The sequence below is a fragment of the Lepidochelys kempii genome, chromosome 1 (genome assembly GCF_965140265.1).
Source record: "Lepidochelys kempii isolate rLepKem1 chromosome 1, rLepKem1.hap2, whole genome shotgun sequence".
In the NCBI taxonomy this organism is placed as follows: Eukaryota; Metazoa; Chordata; order Testudines; family Cheloniidae; genus Lepidochelys; species Lepidochelys kempii.
The window spans coordinates 252760530-252782647 of record NC_133256.1 but is presented as its reverse complement, the minus strand read 5'-3'; the positions used below and the strand labels follow the sequence as shown (position 1 = coordinate 252782647).

The following is a 22118-nucleotide window of genomic DNA, read 5'->3' as shown; positions in this document are numbered from 1 at the left end:
TGTCCTCAGTCTTCCGTCTCCAGATATAGGAAAGCTCAATATTCTTTTTTCCATGTTCTCAACACCAGAGGCCTTCTGTACAATTAAAGAAAGATCTACATATTAAAAGAAGTCAGCTCCATTACCCTCTCCTGTACTACTCAGTTGGATCAGGCACAGAGACATCAGATTCGAAGCAGTGGTCAAGGATCTTTTACAGACACTCCCCCGACTTATGCAATTGTTCCATTCCGGAACGCCTTGCGTAACTCGAGTTTTGTGTAAGTCAGAAACATATATCTGACATTACGCCAACAAAAAAAAACAACCCCAAAACACTCTTTATTTCTAGCTTACGGAGCTTCTTCCAGAAGCGCAGATTTGCATAAATCAAGTCTTGCGTAACCCGGGGAGCGTCTGTACTAATCTAACAAAGATCTATGCCCTTTTACTTCACACTCTGATTCCTGTCTATTTTTTTTCCTGCAGGCTTGGATGCCATTCACCACAGATTGATGGGTCCATCAAGTAGGCAAGGATCGTTATGCCATTCAATTTCAAACCTTTTCTTCCTTCCTGCCCCATTTCCCAGTTCCTTTTCAGGGACTATTCTCATGAGAATGCCACATGCCAGCAGATAGAGGACCTCATCAAGTTAGGAACATTAGAATCAGCACATGAAGCTAGGAGCATTAGAATTAGTACATCAGAATGGCTTCTATTTTCTTTATTTCCTCATACCAAACATACAGTTAGTCCTCAGGAACCTTAAATACATTCAACACACCAAATTCCACATGGTAGCTCTCACTTCAATTATCCCAGCACTAGATACCATGGATTAGTTCATTACCCTCAACTTGCAGGACATTTATTTTGATGTGCAAGTGCACTCACAAATGCCAAGTTTTATGGCTCTGGGGAGTCATTATCCATTCTGGCACTTCCTTTCAGAAGGTCATTGACACTGCAGGTGTTTATGAAGCACCTGCCAGGACTAGCAGCTCATTTATGCTTATAAGCATTGTACATTTACTTTTATCTGGACAATTGGCTTGTAAAGGGGAAGTCACGAATGCAAGTCATAGCAGCAGCAAGCAAAGTGATTAATTTATTTTTATCTCTGGGTTTGGGGATCAACAAAGTCAAATCTGGATCTGTCCCGGTCTATAGGAGACCTCTGATTAATTCTAGATTGAGAAGCAGTGAGGACATTCTTTCTACTGAAAGTATTTCAAATAAAAAAAATTTTATCCTTCACATCTGTACTTACCCTCTGCCTACAATAAGAAAGAGTTGAAAACTTTTAGGCCATATGGCTTCGTATATGTTTGTAAATCCAACTGCCAGATTATGTGTCAGACCATTTCAAGCATGGATCAAGTCACCTTATAAACCAACACTCAATGATTTGTCATTAAAAGTACTGATTCCTGATCAAATCCTGGAACCTTGATGGAATGATAGACAAAGGGAAATGTATGTGTGGGAATTCCATTTGCTTCTCTAGTCATGTCTGAAGCTCAGATAACCGATTTATCCAAAATAGGCTGGGATGCACATATTACTTTTGTCCTCGTGGCCTCTGGTCATGTCTAGAACCTACGATTCACATAAAACATACTAGAACTGAGAACCGTGAGATTAGCTTGCAAAACCTTTCTGCTTTTCATCAAGGACTCTTCAATTCAAGTTCTCATGGACAATTCTACAGTTACATATTATACAGACAGAGGTTGAGATCAGACCATCTTTTTCAAGAAGCCACAAAACTTTCAGAATGGTGTATTGAGAAGCACATCAGTCTGACAGCTCTTCATTTCCTGTGAGAAAAAATGGTATTGTGTACTCACTAAGTAGGCAGATGTCTTGTCTGATGAATGGGAAATGAAAAATTTTCTATTAACCCAAGTCTTCCAAGAATGGGGAATTCCATTTGCTTCTTCCTCCGGTTGAGTTAGTGGTCCCTTAATTTATTTTTCCTAATCAGAACCTCCAACAAGATTACTTAGCTCTTTTGTTATTTTTCTTTATCAGTTCTTCTGGAACTCAGTTTCTTTTTCTGACAGCACAGCAAGGCAAAACATGTATGTCATCGCGTGACAAACTACACTCAGTTGTATCACCTCAGTGGTAGTGGACTCTGAACACAGAGCAAAGGAAAGACTGCCTGAAAGGGGGCATGCACAAGTAGAAAGGTTTGTTTTGCTTACCTTTCTTTTGTCCTCATCTGCAGGATCAAATTTGAAAGTGGCCCTATTCTGGGGAAAGAAATAAATTAAATGTAAAATAATTGCCATAATCTGATTAGAACAAATTTCAGTTTTAACATGAATCTCAGTTGATATGGTGCAAAGGACTTTCTTGAATCATGTAATCTAACCCACTGCATCCAACTGTGAGGCTACAGTAAGCTTGCAATAAGTGCCTCTAAATTGTTCCCCAATTACCTCTATAGTTGTAGTATAAGCCTGGATCTTGGAGCTATGTACTGCTAACCTTTACTCCCTCTGTTGTCATGGCCAAGTCACTTAGGGCCAAAGACTGACCCCATTGAAATCAGGGATATTTTTGTCAAACTTCAATGGGCAATGGAATCAGGCCAGCAAGATAATACCTACTTACACACAAGGGAAACTGCAGTTATCTCCATCTTTTCACCTTATACAGGTGTTGAGGATTAGTTCCATGTGTAAATCAGCAAGGCTATTTAGGTTTCAGAGTAACAGCCGTGTTAGTCTGTATTCGCAAAAAGAATACAAATAAATATGTGTATAAATAAAGTCTGCTGCAGTTTCCACGGCATGCATCCGATGAAGTGAGCTGTAGCTCACGAAAGCTCATGCTCAAATAAATTGGTTAGTCTCTAAGGTGCCACAAGTACTCCTTTTCTTTTTGCAAGGCTATTTAGTTACTCAGGCTTTACAAACGTAAGTGGTGCATCTCATTTGTAGGTTGGGAAATTCTGCTTTAGGTTGATTTTCCCAGTTTGGGTATTTTTAAAATAATTCATCCAGAAAATGCTGATTCAAATAAGAGTGAGTACAGTACAAGATCTGTTGATATATTTCTTCAATTTTTAATTTTTACTGGTTGTCTAAATGCATTACCTAGTGTTCTTTTGTTATGGGTACAATTAAGTGTGAGGAAGGTGTGGTCTCACAGAACTTGAGCTAGTGATGGACATTAGTTCTATTTTAGAAAATTCTGAACTGTATTAATCAGCACTCAAGTGGCAAAAAATATTGTTAGAATTTTTTTTTTAAACTTGAGAACAGCAATTAGTTATTTAACAATATTTGGTCTTTAAGAATGCTAAAAAGAGATGGAAAGCAATAGAGTGTAAGACTCTTGCTAAGCTATTTAATTTTATCTAATGAAGTGAACGTTGATCTTTACTATCTCTGTCCTTTAACACCATAAGAGGAAAAAATGACAAGCTGCTACCTTTCATACAAATGATCCAAAGGTCAAGCATGACTGCCTTACATGGCTTATCTACAGGCACTCTCCCTTGCACGGCACCAAGCATGCACCTACGTTGGCAAAAACTGGACTAGATGTCACTATCTGGACTCACTATCAAAAGTTATCAGCATCAGTCTCTTCAAGTAACAGGCTCTCAAGGTCAGATGAGGATTGTTTTACTGTTTGCATTGTTGGGCAGGTCTGATGTGAGGGGAGTAAAAAGAATCTGTAAAGCTGTGGTAGCTGTTTTTAACTACACTTAATGACCATGAAGGTACCAGCAGAAAGTCTCTGGGTAGGAAGACGCAGAGGACAGGCTTTGGATATGTCTTTAGGAAACAAAATCTGGCTCAGTATTAAGTGGGACTCCCCCAAGCAGAACATCTATTAGGGCTAGATGGGAAGAGTTCACCACCTCCTCATCACAGATGTCAGAGTGAAAGAAAGGGGCCCAGACCTTGGCAGTATCTTTTTATTGATACGACGCCTTGAAAAGACTAGAGAAACCTTTACTGGGGGTAAGGTATCTTTGAGCAAGAGAGAAAACAAACACATTTGGTGTGCCCATGGCAGATGGGGCCATGGAGTGGGAAGAGAAGGAATGAGTATCTAAATAAATGCTCTTTTAAACAGCCATCTGCAACCACCAATAAACAACTCTTAAAAGTTAGACACACAGAACTGGGTCCTTCTATTAAAGAAATAAGTTATCTGCTGCTTTTAGAATTTGCTGGGTTTTCTTTTCTTAAAAATTTGAAAAGTGTGCCCAGGGTAATAGGTTGTTTTTTCCACGTGCCTTAACAAATCTAGCTAACTATCAGTTTGTAATGGAACCTAGACACTGCGATGTTTTCTGCTTCTGCCTGATTATGCCTTAGAGGCTAAATAAATGAGACACAGAAACACTGTGGTAAGACTTCTTTGTAAGGACCATAATAGGCAGGGGATGGGTCAGATTGGGAACATGTTTAGAGATTCATTCCTGCAGCCCAAGTTTTTCTGGAATACACAGCAAAACCTCCAGTCATCAGAAGGAGAAACTTTAACCACAGCTTACATGCTAAATCCTACTAAGGAAAGCTTCCCAAGCCATTCCCTGCCCCAAATGAGTAGGGGTTGGCATGTCTGACCAAGTGAGGGATTTTTTGCTGGGTGGGGTTGTTGAGAAGGGAGGGGGACAAACAGAGATAAAGTATTAGATATTTATGTGCATTCAGACACTGATTGCATATACGGAATTTAACAAAAATACAGTTCTCGGCCTTACATTCCTGCAGTCTGCCCCTCAGGCACAAACCCCCATACCTCAGGTGACAGTTATCTAAACCCTCTGTTGGGCCACAGGCAAGTGAATTCCAGAGCAGAAATTCACACACAGGTGATACCTTGACAGTAGCCCTAACGGATACAATCAAGTCTATCAGCAATTAGGCAAGAACATGCTGAGATACTCTGCTCAATCTCCAACAAAACCCCAGGTAGCTGGAGGCTTCTGCTAAAATAATCAACAGTAAAACTGCTACTGTCATCATTAAACATCACTCAATAAGAAATTGAGATACGTTTCTATCCATCTCATACCTAGGAAGACAACCATGAACTGATTCCCATTCATAAAGGTTTTCCTTTCAAATCACAGGGCTAGAAATGTAAAGAAATGAAAAGCTTACTCCGCACAAAACAGACAAAGCCACCCAGAAGCCTTGGTACAGGATACAAGCTATGGCCAAGATTCAGACTGAGCTGGTACTGTGCTGAGATGAGCAGCTGCAACAGCACAAGAAAGAAGAGGTGGCAACTTAAGAAGCTAGTACTCAAATCTAGCAGATTTAGAGTTCAAAATAAGCCTTTAATTGCTTCCAAAAGCATGCTAGAAGATACAGCTGTTCTCCAAAGTCTGAAGTAACAGCAGTCTGACAGAATAAGGCATCTACTTTTATGTCAAATGATCTTCAAAGATAGACTACACCACCTAGGGTTGCCTCCCAGATTGGCCAGGAGTCTCCCGGAATCAGCCTCGATCTCCCAGTGGCTATTGAAAGCAATCTGGGAGATTTTAATAGGCCATTAGAAGTCCGGTGGGCAGGGCACAGCAGAGCTAAGGCAGGCTCCCTACCTGCCCTGGCTCCATGTGGCTCCTGGAAGCAACCACTACATCCCTCTGGCTCCTAGGCGCAGAGGTGGCCAGGGGGGTTTCTGTGTCCTGCCCCCACCCTGTGTGCTGACTCCAAAAAACTCCTATTGGCCTAGGTTCCCAGCCAATGGGAGCTGCGGGGGCAATACCTGCAGGCAGGGGCATCACACAGAGCCGCCTGGCCACCCCGAACCTGACCGACCACTTCTGGGAGCCTGCCGCACCCCAACCCCTTGCCCCAGCCCTGAGCCCCCTCCTGCACCCAAACTCCGTCCCAAAGCCCACACCCTCCTGCACCCCAACGCCCTGCCCCAGGCTCAGCGCGGAGCCCCCTCCTACACTCCAAACCCCTTGGCCCCACCCCCAGCACCCCCTCTTGAACCCCAACCCCCGTCCCAGTCTGGTGAAAGTGAGTGAGTGTGTGGGAGAGAGTGAGCGATTGGGAGGGGAGGGGGAAAGAAGGGAAGAGAAGATGTAGGGGGCAGGGCCTTGGAAGAGGTGCAGGGCACGGCTGTCTGGGTTTGTGCGATTAGACAGTTGGCAACCTTACACCACCAAAACAATCTAAATGTCATGAAGTCCATATCAGACAAAAATGGAACCAATCATCTAGCTCAGCGGTTCTCAAACTGTGGGTTGGGACCCCAAAGCGGGTCACAACTCGATTTTAATGGGATCACCAGGGCTGGCGTTAGACTTGCTGGGGTCGAAGCCCAAGCCCCACCACCCAGGACCAAATCCCAAGGCCCCTGAGGTCAAAGCCAAAGCCTGAGGGTTTCATCCCTGGATAGCAAGTCTCAGGTTACAGCTTGCCCCCCTGCCTAGGGCTGAAGCCCTTGGGCTTTGACTTTGCTGGCCCCCCCACCCCCTGGAGGAGTAGGGACTCGGGCTTTGGCTTTGTCCCCTCTGAGGCGGTGGGGCTCAGGCTTCATTCCTCCCTCCTGTGGTTGTGTAGTAATTTTTGTTGCCAGAAGGGGGTCACGGTACAATGAAGTTTGAGAACCCCTAATTTAGCCCAACAAGTGAAAAACTAAACTTCTGGCTCTCATGCTACCAGGGAATCCAAACATATCCCCAAGCCCCTTGACTACACATGGGCATACCCCTGTGGTAATGGAAGCTGACATGCCCTTTGCCACCACCCACTAGATGCTTCTTGCCAGCATCTTCAGCTCAGCCTCTTCTGAACTGAGCTTCAGCAGGCTCTCTTGCACACTCATGCCCTTATTTTGGCCAGGTATACAAGCAAATTAAATAAGCTGTGTCTCCTGGATTTTATGAAAGAGACAGCGCTCCATGTTATTCACATGCTGACAGCAGTCACAGACCACATGGTCTCCACATCACCCAGTGGCCTCACATATACACCAAGCAAGATGAGTGACAAGCGAACCCTAGCCAAGAGTGTCCTTCAGGTGGATGAGAAGTTACCCATCACCATCTTCCAAGAGAAAGGAATGGAATGACTCAAGTGCAATCCCATCCACTCCCTGACCAACTCTGCAGCCATATTATCAAAACCTTGCAGTCACTGGTACTATAGGCTGAAGGCAAAGCTAAAAAAATCATTATGGTATTCTTATTTCTGAGCGTGGCTGTTATTTTGTGAGGGATAAATAATGAGGACATTACAGGGAAGGTTAATAGTCATACAGCATTCATACAAAGAAAAGGAGTACTTGTGGCACCTTAGAGACTAACCAATTTATTTGAGCATAAGCTTTCGTGAGCTACAGCTCGCTTCATCGGATGCATAAAAGTGGAAAATGCAGTGAGGATATTTTTATACACACAGACCATGAAAAAATGGGTGTTTATCATACAAACTGTAAGGAGAGTGATCACTTTAGATAAGCTATTACCAGCAGGAGAGTGGGGTGGGGGGAGAGAAAACCTTTTGAAGTGATAAACACCCATTTTTTCATGGTCTGTGTGTATAAAAATATCCTCACTGTATTTTCCACTTTTATGCATCCGATGAAGTGAGCTGTAGCTCACGAAAGCTTATGCTCAAATAAATCGGTTAGTCTCTAAGGTGCCACAAGTACTCCTTTTCTTTTTGCGAACACAGACTAACACAGCCGCTACTCTGAAACCTAGCATTCATACAGTGCATGGTGATTTATAGCCTAGGCAAGGTGAAGAGACATTCAGGTCAGACTATTTTACGGTGTAATTATACATTAAGATAATGCCTAAAGGTCCCAGTCAAGATCAGGGCCCTTTCATGCTAGGCACTGAACAAACATGGCATACCCTAAACCTAAGGAGTGACAAATGGTGGAGTGGAGGAGGAGAAGCTATAAATCACCACACACTTGTAAATATTAACCTTCCCTGAAATTGCCTCATTACTGATCCCTCACAAAATAAAATTCCCACTCAGAAATAAGAATACCATTTTTTTCAGCTCTGTCATCAGCCTGTAATACCAGTAACTGCACGATTTTGATTGGAGTGGGGAAGGAGGGTAACAAAGATCTTGCAGGTTTCAGAGTAGCAGCCGTGTTAGTCTGTATTCGCAAAAAGAAAAGGAGGACTTGTGGCACCTTAGAGACTAACCAATTTGTCTGAGCATAAGCTTTCGTGAGCTATAGCTCAATTCATCGGATGTTAGTCTCTAAGGTGCCACACGTACTTTTTTTTTTTTAAAAGATCTTGCAGTTGATTTGATTTCTTGCATGGGTGTCATATAGACAGACACATACATACACACACACATACTTGGAAAACAAGAGAGAGAGAGAAAGTCACATAAGCGTTGCTTAATTTCATATCTTCCCAAGTAAAACTAAGGTATTTGTGGTAGAGAAGGCGGAACGCACATGAAATGAGAGGCGTGAAGACCAGGTGAAGGAGCAAAGGGGGTTATTTCAGGGAGGTGTATTTTGGGATCACTTAAGAAAGATAACTGGTGTTTGTTAATTTGTGGAAATTTACAAGGTTAAAAAAAAAGGGTGGGGGGGAGTTTACAGGCAGTAGCCAGGGGCATTCCAGCAAAGAACAACGATTACGGGAGGAAGCAGGAAAGAGTGGGAACATACTAAGGTATCTGAGGCAGGGACAGGGATGCACGAGGGAAAGGGGTCGGCAGGAAGCAGGGGTTAAAGGGGGAGCTGGAGTAAGGCGGGATTTCACAGAGATAACAGGTGCCCGTGACCTGGAGTCACGAAGCGGGCGGCTGCGGGGAGTAACGGGGGCCGCGGGGGGCTACGCGGGTGCCCGCGGAGCACTCCCGAGGGGCGGTGTCTGTGGGAGAGCGTTACGAGGGCTCCCGCGGGGCTGGGGGGTCAGCGCGGTCCGAACGCGGGGCGGCGAGGGAAGCGGGCCGGCGGGCGGGCCGGGGCGCAGAGGAGGCTGCTGGCAGCGCTGTGCCCGGGGAGCTGGAAGCGGGGGTGACAGTTACACGGCGGCGGCGGGGGGGGGAGGGGGGGATGCTGCGCGAGCGGGGCAGCACACCGGGCGGAGGGGGGGGGGGAGCTCGAGGGTGTTACACGAGGGGAGCTAACGGGGGCGGGGGGAGTTATACCGAGGTCCGGGGCTGTGGCGACGGCGGCTTATACCGAGGCCTGGGAGGGGGGGCTGGCCTGGGAGGGGGCGGGGGGCGCGTTACCTTCTCGTTGTACCGGCCCAGGACCCGCTCGAGGCCCTCGGCCCCGCCGCGCCCCCTCACGGCCTCCAGCGCCGTCTCCAACTCCATGCCTGCGGGGCGCTCCCGAGCCGCGGGCACCGCAGCCGCAGCGCCTCCGCCAGCAGCAGCCAACACCCAGCCAGCTGCTCCCCGACCTTTCACCCTTCACCGCCAATGACGCCACGTTTGCCCTGGAAACCAACGGCCCGGCCCCACCCGGCTAGGCGGGGCGAAGGGAGAGTTCGGTCGCTGTTGGCTGGAGCGGGCCTGGGGGAGGCGGGCTCGTGCCCATTTCGTCGTTCCTATTGGCTGCGCTCTATTTCCCTCCCCAGTTCAGGGCAGAAGCCCCCGGCGCCCCCTCAGGCAAGGCCGAGGCTGGTAGAGACTACATTTCCCAGCGTACAGTGCGTCAGCAACACGGCCATGCATGGCGGGACCTGCCGCCTGTTCGTGATGTGTTGCATGCTGGGAGTTGTAGTCCCTAGGGTCTACGCCGATGGGGGAGTTAGCGGGGGCGGGAGGGCAGAGAAACTTTTAATTATCACAGTCTCCACTGGAAGCATTGACGTGCTGTGTGTGTGAATGTGTGTCTTGTCCCCCGCAACTCCTTCGTGCCTCAGTTTCCCCAGCGGCCCGATGGTCATCACGACATGTCCCTACTGTGGTGGCTAATACAGCTGATAACAACATGCATTCGGCCCCAGCCGCAGGCTCTCAACCATTTATGTCCTTTTGCAGGAGGCTGCAAACACCAGATCCCGCTATGGGGGTTACCACTTGTGGCCCTTCGTCCCAATGGGCCAGACAGGCACGTCGCAGCATCTGTGCCTCGGGGTCATAACGCTGGCCCGGTGTGGGCTGATGCCCTCGAATCATATGGAGTTAGTTACATTAGTGCAGGAGGGCTGTGAGGGGTAACAGAGAGCACAGGACTGGGCACTAGGCGTGGGGCAGCGGGCCTCAAGAGCGGAGTGTTGAGCTGGGTGCAGTGTGGAGATCGTGGAGCTGGGTTTAGAGGCAAAGTGACGGTGACAGACAGCTCAGAACTGGGTGTGGGGGAGTTACAGGAGGAGAAAACTTGCGGCGGGGGGGGCGGGGGCGGGAGAGCTCTATCCTGCCCTCCAGGCAAATTCTGGTTGCACCCCTGCAGGACGATATTGCAGCATAGGGTGATATGCCATTAGTATATGATGGGTTTCAGAGTAGCAGCTGTGTTAGTCTGTATTCACAAAAAGAAAAGGAGTACTAGTGGCACCTTAGAGACTAACCAATTTATTTGAGCATAAGCTGTCGTGAGCTACAGCTCACTTCATTGGATGCAACATATGTGTTCCATCATACAAGTGCACAATGATGCCACTTCAATGTCTTGACTCTTTGTCCAAGGGTGAGAAAATCTATGTAAGTGGGAACTGGGTGGGCAAGTGCCATGAGGAGGGTGTGTCCTGAGGTTCCAGCCATAAAGGCGGATAAGGAGGTCTCTTTTGACTTTCTCTTAGCCTGTAGCTGAAGAAGAGAGCAGTCATTGGTATTGGGCATGAGATAAAGCTTAAAATAAATATTCTGGTGACCACCTGAGAAAAGCTGGAGCCACCACAGCTGCCTGGAACAGCTGAAGAGTCAGGGTGGTCAGGCAGCCGCTACAAAAACTTATAAAAAGCAAGAGGCAAATATGCACACTACACAATTGGACAGTCTTTGAATTCTGTGTGCACTCTACACCAATGGGTCTCAACCTTTTCAGACTACTGTACCCCTTTCAGGAGTCTGATTTGTCTTGCATAGCCTCAAGTTACACCTCACTTAAAAACTACTTGCTTCCAAAATCAGACATAAAAACACAAAAATGTCACAGCACACTATTACTGAAAAGTTGCTCACTTTCTCATTTTTTACCATAGAATTATAAAATAAATCAGTTGGAATGTAACTATTGTACTTACATTTCAGTCTATAGTACATAGAACAATATAAACAAGTCATCGTCTGCATGGGATTTTATTATGTACTGACTTCACAAGTGCTTTTTATGTAGCCTTTTGTAAAACTAGGCAAATATCTAGATGAGTTCATGTACTCTGGAAGGCCTCTGCATACCCCAGGGGTACACGTACCCCTGGTTGAGAACCACAGCTCTACAGTAAGAAAACAAAGCAGTGTCACTGTCAGTGAATGATAAGTCTGATACCTGCGGCGTTACCATCTCTTGTGACTATCAAGAGTTCAGTATAGTTGGTGTTTTTCCTCAAGTCCCACCTCCTGGACTCATGTTATTATGCAAGAATCTTAGCTTCCATTTAGAAACAAAAATTACGCTCTCCTTCTCAAGTGACAACATGGTTGGCTCTCCAAAGTTGCCTATGCACAGTAAATCCTTTTGCAGATAGATTAATGATGTGGTGGGAGTTTATAGTGGCCTGACTAGCATTAGTGCCATGGAATGGTAGCATGTCACAACCAGCTCCCTGCTCCACTCCCCTGCCCACTATGTCACGTGCTGCATTAAAAGAGCAAGAGGGCAATCTGATATCAACAGGAGTTATGGGTGTGCATAAAATTCAGGATGAGCTCTCAAAACATAAGGGCAGAGATCTTGTGTTCCTATATTTTTTTGTGAAGCATTATACACATCTATAGGTTTACAGCAATAAAAAAACACTTCAAACTTGAACAGTATTTTACATATTCAGAGCATTTTGTAATAAAAATGTACTGTCCAGATTGCAGAAAATTGCCTATTTTGTGATCAACAATAAAACATTGCTTCAGAGGGGTCTGCTACTTGTCTCCCTCAAGAGGAATTTACTTATTCAACACAGACTCATTTCCTGACTCCCAGGAGTGCTCACTCTCCTAGAAAGCTTGAAGAATACTTCTCTCTCGCTCTCAAATATTTGATAGCATAGCTGAATATATCCTGAGGCCAGGGCATTAGCAATTACTAATGGACCTCCAAATAGAAACACTCCTGAACATCTTGTGCATGTGTGTATGAATAATCCAGATCCAAATGTGGCTCTGAATGTCTAATTAGGGCCTTGATCCACAGTGGGCTGAACTGAAACCCAAAATCAGAACACCATCCAACCTTTGGGACATAGAGGAACAAAATCCAAGCCTAAACACTAATCTGATTTTTTTTTTTTTACTCAAACATATCACCTTCATAGTACCTTCTTAAAGAAATTAAGCAAAAATAATCCTTTGATAGTTTTTTTATCTACATACCATATAATAAAGTACAAGCCTTTCTACACCTCTCTCTCTCCAAAATAATAAATGTTCAAATTACTTACATACCTTTTTATTAAAACCTAAAAGATAGACTCTAGAAAAAGTTACTGGCACTTTGAAGGCACATTGTCATTTATCATCTGTGCATTTGAGTTTACATCTTAGGTAGCATATGAAAGATTAGGATTTCAATGAAAGGTGGACAGAATAATTTGCATCTTCCCCCAAAGAGCTGCCAGACCTTTTCAGAGGGCGCATACCATGAGCTCTTTCCATGTTTGTTACTTTATCTAAACCTTCCAAAGCAGTGTCTGCCCCTGAATTTCATGGGTTTCAGGGTCAGTCACAACAGAATTGTGAGGTTGGCGAGGTCAGAGGCCATTTTTGTCAAAGGGTAGTGACCCTAGCAGCAAGAGATAGCCTGACAAAAAATTGGATTCATTCTAGTGAAAGTAGTTCTCACTGCTCTTCCCCTGCTGAGTCTTTTTTCTACCTGGTAATGAAAATCCTGCAAAGTTGTAGTGGGGTTTCACTCCAGAATGACAAAAGCAGCATTTTGAAAATGCATTTGTAGTGGTCTCAAGGGGGAAAAAAAAGACAGTGGACTTCCCCAGAGACATTTGTATAGTTGCACTTTACTTAAAATTTGTGGCTATGAAATCACAACAGTTTTAGTTGCCATGGTCAAGGAGCTCAGGTGGGCGGGCAGGGGAGGTCACTGAGTGGTCTAAGCATCTGCTCTGTAATAATTCCTAGAATTACAGATTCAAATCCCTATCGAAACAATTCTGCCTTTCATCCTTCTAAATTAGACGAAATGAGTGTGTGTGTTCTGGGGGAGACCTTCGAAACCAAGGTCCTATCTAATCTGTGTAGTCATTAAAGATCCTGTGGCTCTTTTCATAAGAGCAGATGTTTGCTGTGGTGTCTTTGACCAAAAGTCCCTCTCCCCAGCACTGATGTGCTATATGCTGGCTGGCTGCAGTCCTCCATCCCAGAGATGGTTGCGTTTCAATGGTACTATATACACTGTATATGATTTCTATCTATCCACCCACATGGGTTTTCATATGGCTCCCATCATCATGGTATCTGAGCACATCCCCCAGATTCTAAAATGTGTGTGTACACATAAGGATATATTTCTGTTTCTCTTCCTTCCAGTCAGCAGGGACTGGGCTTTGTTTATTGATTTTAACGTGCTGTTTTTGTGGAAAGGCAAAGTGGTAGATTTTGCACTTTGCTTAGAAGCAGCTGAGGTTCAGGTCACCTGGATCTCTTCCAAGAGTCCACTCCAGATTCTAGTGCTAGTGGCGGAGAAAGCTCCATTCTGCCCACATGAGCCTCACTCTCGTGGCAGACTGTTTTGATGGTATGCAGTTGTCATGCCAGGTCAGAATCAGCAGTCTATTGGGTAACTTAGGCCACTCCTCTGTAGGGGACATTGAAAAGACCAAAACCTTGAATTTGACAAAGTATTTCATGGAGGGTCAGTGAACAGAATGGGTCACAGGTGGGCCCTGCTTGGCTAAGCAGAGGGGCTGCTGTTCAATGATTTGAGAGCTTTTGGGAGAAAAGGCAAATTTTATTTCTTTGGCAGCATTTGCTTTCCCTATGAGTTGCAGTGCACTGATTGCAGTCTGGCTGTAGGTACATATCTGTATGCATTTTATATTTAACAATTTCAATGCCTTGATTAAACAAACACAGAAAGAACACTGAAATCAGGACCTTGATCCAAACCAAATACTTCAAAACTGTAGCTGCTAAAGCTTAGCTACTTATAAACTTCACCAAACATTTTAACTATGTGATATTTTGACATTTTTTGTGGATACCTTGAATTATAACAAAGGAGGATTTGATACATTGAGCCTGATTCTCAGTTTCCCTGCACCATTTGTAGTCATTTACACCAGTGCAAAATGACTGTAGACTGAGTGTAAAAGAATATCATTTGATCTAGTAGAATTTTACCTCCGCTTTTCTCTTGGTGTAACCACATAATGGAGAACCAGAGCCAGATTTTAAAGATATTTAGGCACTTAAAGATGCAGATATGCACCCAGCGGGATTTTCAAAAGTGCTGGTGTTTTTGAAAATTTCACTAGGTGACTATCTGTATCCTAAAGTGCCGAAATACCCTTAACAATCTAGCCAACAGGCTCATTATTTGTAATTAGCAAAAACTCATTTCATGCAAATTTTCAACTCAATTCTGCAGTCAATGTGTACCCCTGTCAAAGGGTTGGCCACCTCCCAAGTGCCCCCCTCATGGCCTGAGGTGGCTCTACGGAGGCCTGCCTCACTTTCCTCTTCATTCAGAGCCTTTTAAAAAGTCCACACAGTCCAGATATTCAAAACATTCCCCTTCTGGGGTCCCATTTATTAAGTCCTGCACAAAATCTTTCATAGCAGATCTCAAACCGCCGAAGACGTCATCCCAGTTTCAGCTTGGCCCAGCCCTTGGCCACTGAGGGTCTGACCTCTCTTTAAAGTCAATTTCTTTTGCCCTTATCCAAAGCTGGGCATAGCCCCTCCTCTTGAGTGTCTATCTCCCTTTCAGAGTTCAAACACTCCATCCTTCCACTTTCAAGCTGGGAACAGCCCCTCCTCCCTTAGGATCCGTCTTTCTGCTTTCCCAGTATCTCTTGCCTGGAGTTTGGCCTTCTCCACAGGCCTTTCGCCTGCACACACAGAGCCCTGCAGGAGCCATCTTATTCCCTGCAGTATGCATAGGCATATGCCAACACCACCACCCACTGTTCCCCTTCAAAAGGCCCAGGTGCTTTCCCTTATGCCCAGTTGGGCAGACGAAAATTGCTCCAGCAGATGCACTGATCCTGCTCCCTCTTAAAGTGGCCAGTAACTCTGTGATAACCCCATTGACCTAAACAGGACATTGGGTATGCATGGACTGAACATTTGGCCCCTTTATTCACTGTTCTAAGAAAACAAAGGCTTTGTTTTTCCAGCACTATTTGGCATTGGCCTTGTTATAAAAGTTATATTTATATAGAGACAAATCTTGCTTCCCTTCATCAGTGCGATTGCTTGAGTGAACGATGTCACCAGACTTTGGCTTGGATATGGCTCCAATCCAGCAGTGCACTAAGCACATTTGTAACTTTAAGCAACCCAGCAATCTCATTTAAGATAATAAGACTATTTAGAGCTTAAAGTTTCACACATTCTTCAGTGCTTTGCTGGATAAGGGCATATGCCACCACATTTAAGATTTGTTTAAAGAGTTGTCAGCCTGTAAAGGTCACTGTGTACAAATAAATTAAAATAAAATATATTTAATTTCAAAAACTTTTTTATCTGAGTGTGAAAATCCTTCATATATCTTGCACAACTGTACAAATAATATTTATTTCCATTTTAGCCATAAACATGGTTATCATCACACTGGGTGTTATCAAAGATTTTATTTACATAACAATTACTAAAATGCCCGATGTCATATTTCCATTTATTTATTTCTTACCCATAGGGTAATAGGTCCACCATAATTGCTTGGTGCATTTTATAATAAGAAGAAAAACCTATGTTAATAAATTCTAACAAAAACTCACAAATACCTACAAATCTGACAGAAAATGTCTACTAAAAATTCTCCCAAAAATACAATACATTTTCCCACACATACACATTACAGAATAAGTTCAAAGGCACAGCTTTGAATTATTTTTTTGTAGACACATATTGAGTTGTCATCTTGTGAAGGAATCAGAAGAGTGGTTTTCATACCTGTCGATAGGTAATGAAATGAATAATTTGTTTTGTATTGTCACTTTTATATAATTGCTTAGTATCATCGTATTTAACATAAGTGGCTCTGAATCCAACACTTTACCAGTCTCAAAAAATCCCTTCTTAACCTTGATGTTACAGACCAGAGCTGTTGCATTTAACCAGATTGTGCAAACTTAATACAAATACATATATAATAAGAACCACAGTCAACTTAAGGCAGTGTATCATTCAATGCTACATGTCTTTCTTTTGTACGGATAACACTTATTTGATCAACAGAAAGGTGCATCAATATACAAAGTTATGTGTAAACTGAAGCCTATAACAACACATACCATTTAAGGAGCCCAAAAAAGGAATTTAGGACAACAAGTAACGACCTGACAGAATGTCTCTAAAGAACCCAGTAGAGGTGCCAGAGCTTTGTTATGGTCAACTTTTTGTCTTTATCTCAAATTATAAATAGATTTCTCTCTAACATCTTTCCTTAAAGACTAATTAACATTTGTCAATAAGGGGGGAGGGGGAGAATGGCTCAGTGAAACTGACATCACAACAGCGCCAGACCATACCACAGCAGAAAAAAAAGGCACAGCTTGGCCAATATAATGCTCTATAGTAACAGTTAAATCTTGTTACAGGAACACGCCGTCACACTGGTCTGCAGTATGTTCAGATTATGAACTAAAATTATCTGTCCAGGATCGATTCTATCTTCAAGTCCGTTAACGAATGTTCAGATAAAGTCCCATGTAATAGCCAGATATAAAGTTTTTCTGTCTTTATTAGATATAGGGGCTCATGCTGTACGAGTCATTTTCACTTAGCCCACCCTGTGGTGGCTTCTCCATTGATATAGGCAAAGCCAGGAAAGTGTTGCATGTGCTCGTATTCAGAATTCCTGCGAGTTGTCAAGGGCGTGTACATGTCACTAGAGTTTCCATATCTTGTGGAGTGCATGGATGGACTTGTGTAGCACGTGTTTGCTGATGGGACTTCTGGCCAGCGAGGAGTTACAGGGGCTGGATGCAGTCTTGGGGTGCTACTCATCAAACAGGGCTCCATCCTGGATGTCGGGCTGTTGAAAGGGTACTTAGAAATAAAAACAAATTTTAAAAATGTTAAACACACACATTAAAAAAAAGTTAGAACAGGCAATAGCATACATGTTGCCTTTGTAGTAGGAACTATTGTTAAGGAGCTATAAAGGTCATCAGTAAATTCATAATGGTAAATATTCTTAGCAATACATTCTCTTTTATTTTTATCGAACATTTATAGTGTGCCACTTGAGATGTTCTACAGACTGTTAACTGAGAGCTAAAGAAAAACAAATGTTGAAACATCAGACTTTAAAGGGCCGAATTCTTCATCGCCCTACACCTTGCGTGGTCATTTACAGCAAGGCAAAGTGAGTGTTATATTCCACCCTTCTGATTTAACTACACTACGTGCAGGGCATTGGAGATCAGGCTCAAAGACAGGAAGTGATTAGATGGAGGATCTTAGATGGAACAGAATGGGGAACAGATTGACCAGCAATGCATGTTTCGATTATACCAAGGCTGACCAAGTTTGAGGAGTTCAGTAACTTTCATAATGGGAAATATAAATAAAAGTCTGTCCCACACTGGTAGATGTTTGACAACAGTGGACAGGCTGGGCATGAAAGTGGAAGAGGAATACAAAATCGTGGTGAATCATGTGGTGGAGACAGAAAGGAACTCCTGAGTGGAGGAGCGGAGCAAGTAGGTGGGCAGCAGGTGGACAGAAAGACAGAGAGGGATGATAGTACCACTTGTGGGAGGCCATTGTGAATTTTAAAGAGAATGAAGGAAATTGTAATTAATTAGTTTCAGAGATGAAGAGGAAGCCAATTAAGCAGACAGAAAATGAGAGAATATGGTACTACTTCCTGGAGAAAAAGGAGCATACGTATTATTAATCCAAAATAGCCTACAGATTATGGAGAGTTGTGGGTTGGATGGTGATGGAAGATGGGGAACACTGTTTGGAAGATGAGTAGGTATTGCTGGAAAGAGGGAAAAATTTAAATGCAGGGTTGGCAATGATAGCCAAACACCCTCCATATTTAGAGGCACGGAGTTTTTCCATTGTAAATGGGGAATAGACTCACTGAGTGGAGAGAAACTAGGGTTTAACAATCAGGTCTAAGCCACCTGAGGAATTTCAAAGTCATCATCCAGAAGGAGGTAAAGATTGCATAGTAACAGATCAGATGTTCTGGAGAGAGTCAGGTGGTGGTTTGGTGCCACATGCATTGTCTTGACAGAGAGAGGGATAGTGCAGAGGAGGACTAGTAGAGAGGCAGACTCCTAAGGCAGCCGCAGGAAGATGAAGACCAAGCAGAAAGTGGATGAACTTGTTTTGTGAGGAAGGTCAGCATTTGGGGCTGGAGGCCTTGGAAGAAGGGAGATTTGTTTTAATGGAAAGCAATACTGGGGAAAATAAGGGAAGGAAGAGAGAGGGTATTATGGATAAGAACTGGTGCTAACTACAAAAGAATATGGGAATAGACATACCAGGGTAGGCAACAGAAGAAGGGGCAGTGATAAGTGAAATCTTGAGATAAAGAGAGAGGAAAAACAGTAGGAAGTTACACAGGGAGATGAGAGGTTTCTCAGCCTTAAACGGAGCATTTTCTACTAATGAATGCTATGCCATTACTCAGCAATGACAGCCAAAACCATAGCAACTCTCTATAAGAGACTCTTAGTAAACATTCAAAATGTTCAAGCTTTATTCACACATATGTTCAGGTAAAGTGCATTTTAAAGTTGCGTGCACTAATATTCTCTGAAACTGAATTTAAAAGGCCCTGATCCTGCAAGTTGATCCATATGAGTGGACCCTTATGCCTATATGGAGTCCCATTGAAGTCAGTGGGGCTCTGTATAAGGGTAGGGTCATCCCACAGGGATCAGATAGCAGGATTGGAGCCTAAATTTGCACATGTGAACACATGCACTAGAAGTGTAAGCCTACCTATTCAATCAGGAGCCAAACAAAACCATGTGACTTATCTAATCTATCACATCAACAGAGTTTATATTTAATAGGTTGAGTATTAAATACTAATGTTTGCAATTCATCCACAGAATAAGAAATGGTTTGCAAACAAATCATTAAATTCAAACTTCAAATACAGTCAGGAAAACAATAACTGTTGCAAGATAGTCCACAAGCAGAAAATAAGCCAAATTTGTCACAACTCAGATCAAGAAACTCATTATCCAATAAACAGCAGGTCTTAAAATGTCACACTTCCTGCTCATTCTACTGCGTTCCAAAGAGGAAAGATAAAAGGACCTTTAGAAAAAGGCGGTCTGTCCCCTTTAAATGTTTACAAGCCTGTCTCCCAGCCTCTGCAGAGAGGAGCTAAGGTCTGTCCACCTAGAAGGGAACTAACTGGTAAATCCGGAGATCCCTTTCTGTGAAAAATATCACATTTAAAAAAAAATTATCCCAATTTGAAAATTTTCCACAAATGGGAAACCCCATTTTGGGAGAACTGAAATGGATTTTTTTAGCTTGCCGGCTGCCCACCTGGAAGACTCTTATCCATTTTACTTTCTGCAGGCAGGCAGCTGGAGAGTTCAGTTTTCCCTGCCAGAAAAATAATTTTCTTTAGCAAAATGGGAAGTTTTCCCACAAAACAATTTGATTTTGCAAAAAGGGCTTTTTCTGTGAGCTAATCACTCAGGTGGAAAATTCCTGACTAGCCCTGCTAACTGGAGAGCTTCTACAAAGAGGTGGGATGGTGAGTTACGGAAAAGAATCTTTCTACACTCCGTCTGTCTAAAGGGACAGCTGGAAACAGGAGAACAGAGGGGGATGATATCTGCCTCCTGCTAAAAAGAAGACAGGCTGAAGGCAGGACAGAAGGGAAGAGAGCAGAGTTTGCCCTCTATAGCTGGGAGGCAGAAAACAAGTCATGGACCATGTAGTGATATATGTAATAATTTTGAGTAGGGGTACATTAGAAGGAAAAGAGGGAAACTTTTCTGTTGTAAGCTGCTTTTTATGGCAGCAGCAGTTTGAAGCTAAATCCTGGGGAGAGGGATTAGTTAGCAGAGGGCAGGTGAAGAGGTCAGAGATGCATGATGCATTCATTTAACACATGGCTTATCACTTTATCACATGGCTCTCATCTCTACACATGTAGCATATTATATTTTCCTGTACAATGTTTGACAGGAAAACTCGGAGGCCGTTATTTCACCCTAAAGGCCTTGATTTTCAATGCAGAGTACCTAGAGCTTTCATTGAAGACAATGAGAACTGCAGGTGCTCAACACCAATGAAAATCAAGTCTTGAAATTTTACATTAAGGGACTTAAGGCCACAGAGGGAGTCAGTCTCTGAATCAGGCTTAGAATTTAGGACCATGGCAGTCTACTTTAATGGGATAGTAATCTGGTTGGTAAAGATTGGAGATTTTAGAGCAGTCTGTCAAAGAAATTATAAATATTTAAATAAAATCTAAGTAGTTCCAGGTAAAGTTTAAAAACTTTTCATATCTTTAAAGTGTCAGGTGAAAAACTCATTGGAAGATCTTTTCCATTAATATGCTCAAGAACTAAATCTTCTTGGACCACATAAGCAATATATGAAGTGGGAAGGTAAAATCCCTCTGAAATTCATTCAGTCAATCATATGAGGATGCTAGGAAATATAGACCACCTCTACCATATGTCCAGCTGTACAAATGTGCTGCCATAGAGTACAGTCAAACAATACTTTGTAACTAAGGCCCTTTGTTTTCAGTTTCTATTTTGTTTAAAATTTCACAGGAATGTCAGTGTTTATTACAAAAATTTAAAAATGGGCAAAAATCAGTGCAAAAGTTTACTTCACAGTTTTCTGGGTAAATATTGAGATTATTATTGGGGGATGGGAGTCTAGAAAAAAGCAACAAATAGAGAAAAATCAGAGTATTGAAAGTAAAGCAGTTTAATGCTGTAGTTTATTTGATGAACTGTACATTAACAGTACATACCCATATGCACATGCATGCATATATGTGTGTGTCTTCCACTGCATTGCCTTACTTTAACAGACAGCCTCTCATTCACCCTAGACTAATTTATTATTAAAATAAACACATCTACCTAATGTAATGTAACAATCAGTAGTCTCATGTACTTGTGTGGTCCAAAATTTGGGTGAAAATAGTAAAAACAGAATAACAGCTTTTGTAAAACCTGGGAATTTTTCAGTAAAAATCAGTAAAAACTTAAAACAAAGGGCCTTATCTGTAGCCAACTTAATGTGTTGGCTAGGGCTGTTCAGAGGAGGTCATTAAATCAACCGCAATGTCCCACTCTATAGTGGCCAAAGCTGTGAGCTGTTCTCCTTCCTAGCCTCAGAAGCCCCTTAGGAGCAATGTTCACAAATTGTCCTATGTCACTGGGTGCAAGGATAAAGATGAACCATATGGGAAAAGGTAAAAGCTTCAGGAATAATTTAAATGAAAAATGTGTACTCTCCAGGGCCCACTGTGTGAAGCTTGGCCTGAACTAGAGCTAAATTGGGAAAATACTATATTGGCCGAATCAAGATCTTGTCTTATAAACATTGTGATGGATTTATTTCTTAATTCACATTAGAATTTAATGTTAACTTGAAGTTTTGTTACACTTGGAGCCAGTGTTCTGGTTTAAAAAAATCTTTTCTTCCTGATGTTCTAAACAACTTTCCCTCTTGCTAATCAGATTAGAACAATCTGCCATCCCGACATGCTACAATTTCCTACTGGAAGATGTGAGGCAAAGGCTGGGATTCAAAGCCAGGACTTCACCTCCTTGCATGAACTGAGAACGAGGACCTTATACACTCCAGAAGAAGCTCTCTCTGGGATGTACAGCAGGCTTCTAAAATTTCAACAACGTT

General features: G+C 43.1%; 2 protein-coding genes across 6 annotated transcripts in view; both read right to left on the bottom strand.

The window, feature by feature from the left end:
- The window catches only part of RIC8B (RIC8 guanine nucleotide exchange factor B), a 59682-nt gene extending 50289 nt beyond the window's left edge, over positions 1–9393 (bottom strand). The window contains exons 1-2 of the mRNA XM_073324456.1: positions 9195–9393; positions 2193–2240 (exon numbers count right to left, since the gene is read on the bottom strand). Coding sequence (XP_073180557.1) covers positions 2193–2240; positions 9195–9281 — 135 coding nt within the window. The 5' untranslated portion in view covers positions 9282–9393. The remainder of the gene's footprint in view (positions 1–2192; positions 2241–9194) is intronic.
- Positions 9394–15776: 6383 nt separating this feature from the next.
- The window catches only part of RFX4 (regulatory factor X4), a 129925-nt gene continuing 123583 nt past the window's right edge, over positions 15777–22118 (bottom strand). For all 5 annotated transcript variants that reach the window (XM_073324380.1, XM_073324390.1, XM_073324399.1 and 2 more), the window contains one exon: positions 15777–17297. In XM_073324380.1, the coding sequence (XP_073180481.1) occupies positions 17025–17297 (273 nt within the window). In that variant the 3' untranslated portion in view covers positions 15777–17024. The remainder of the gene's footprint in view (positions 17298–22118) is intronic.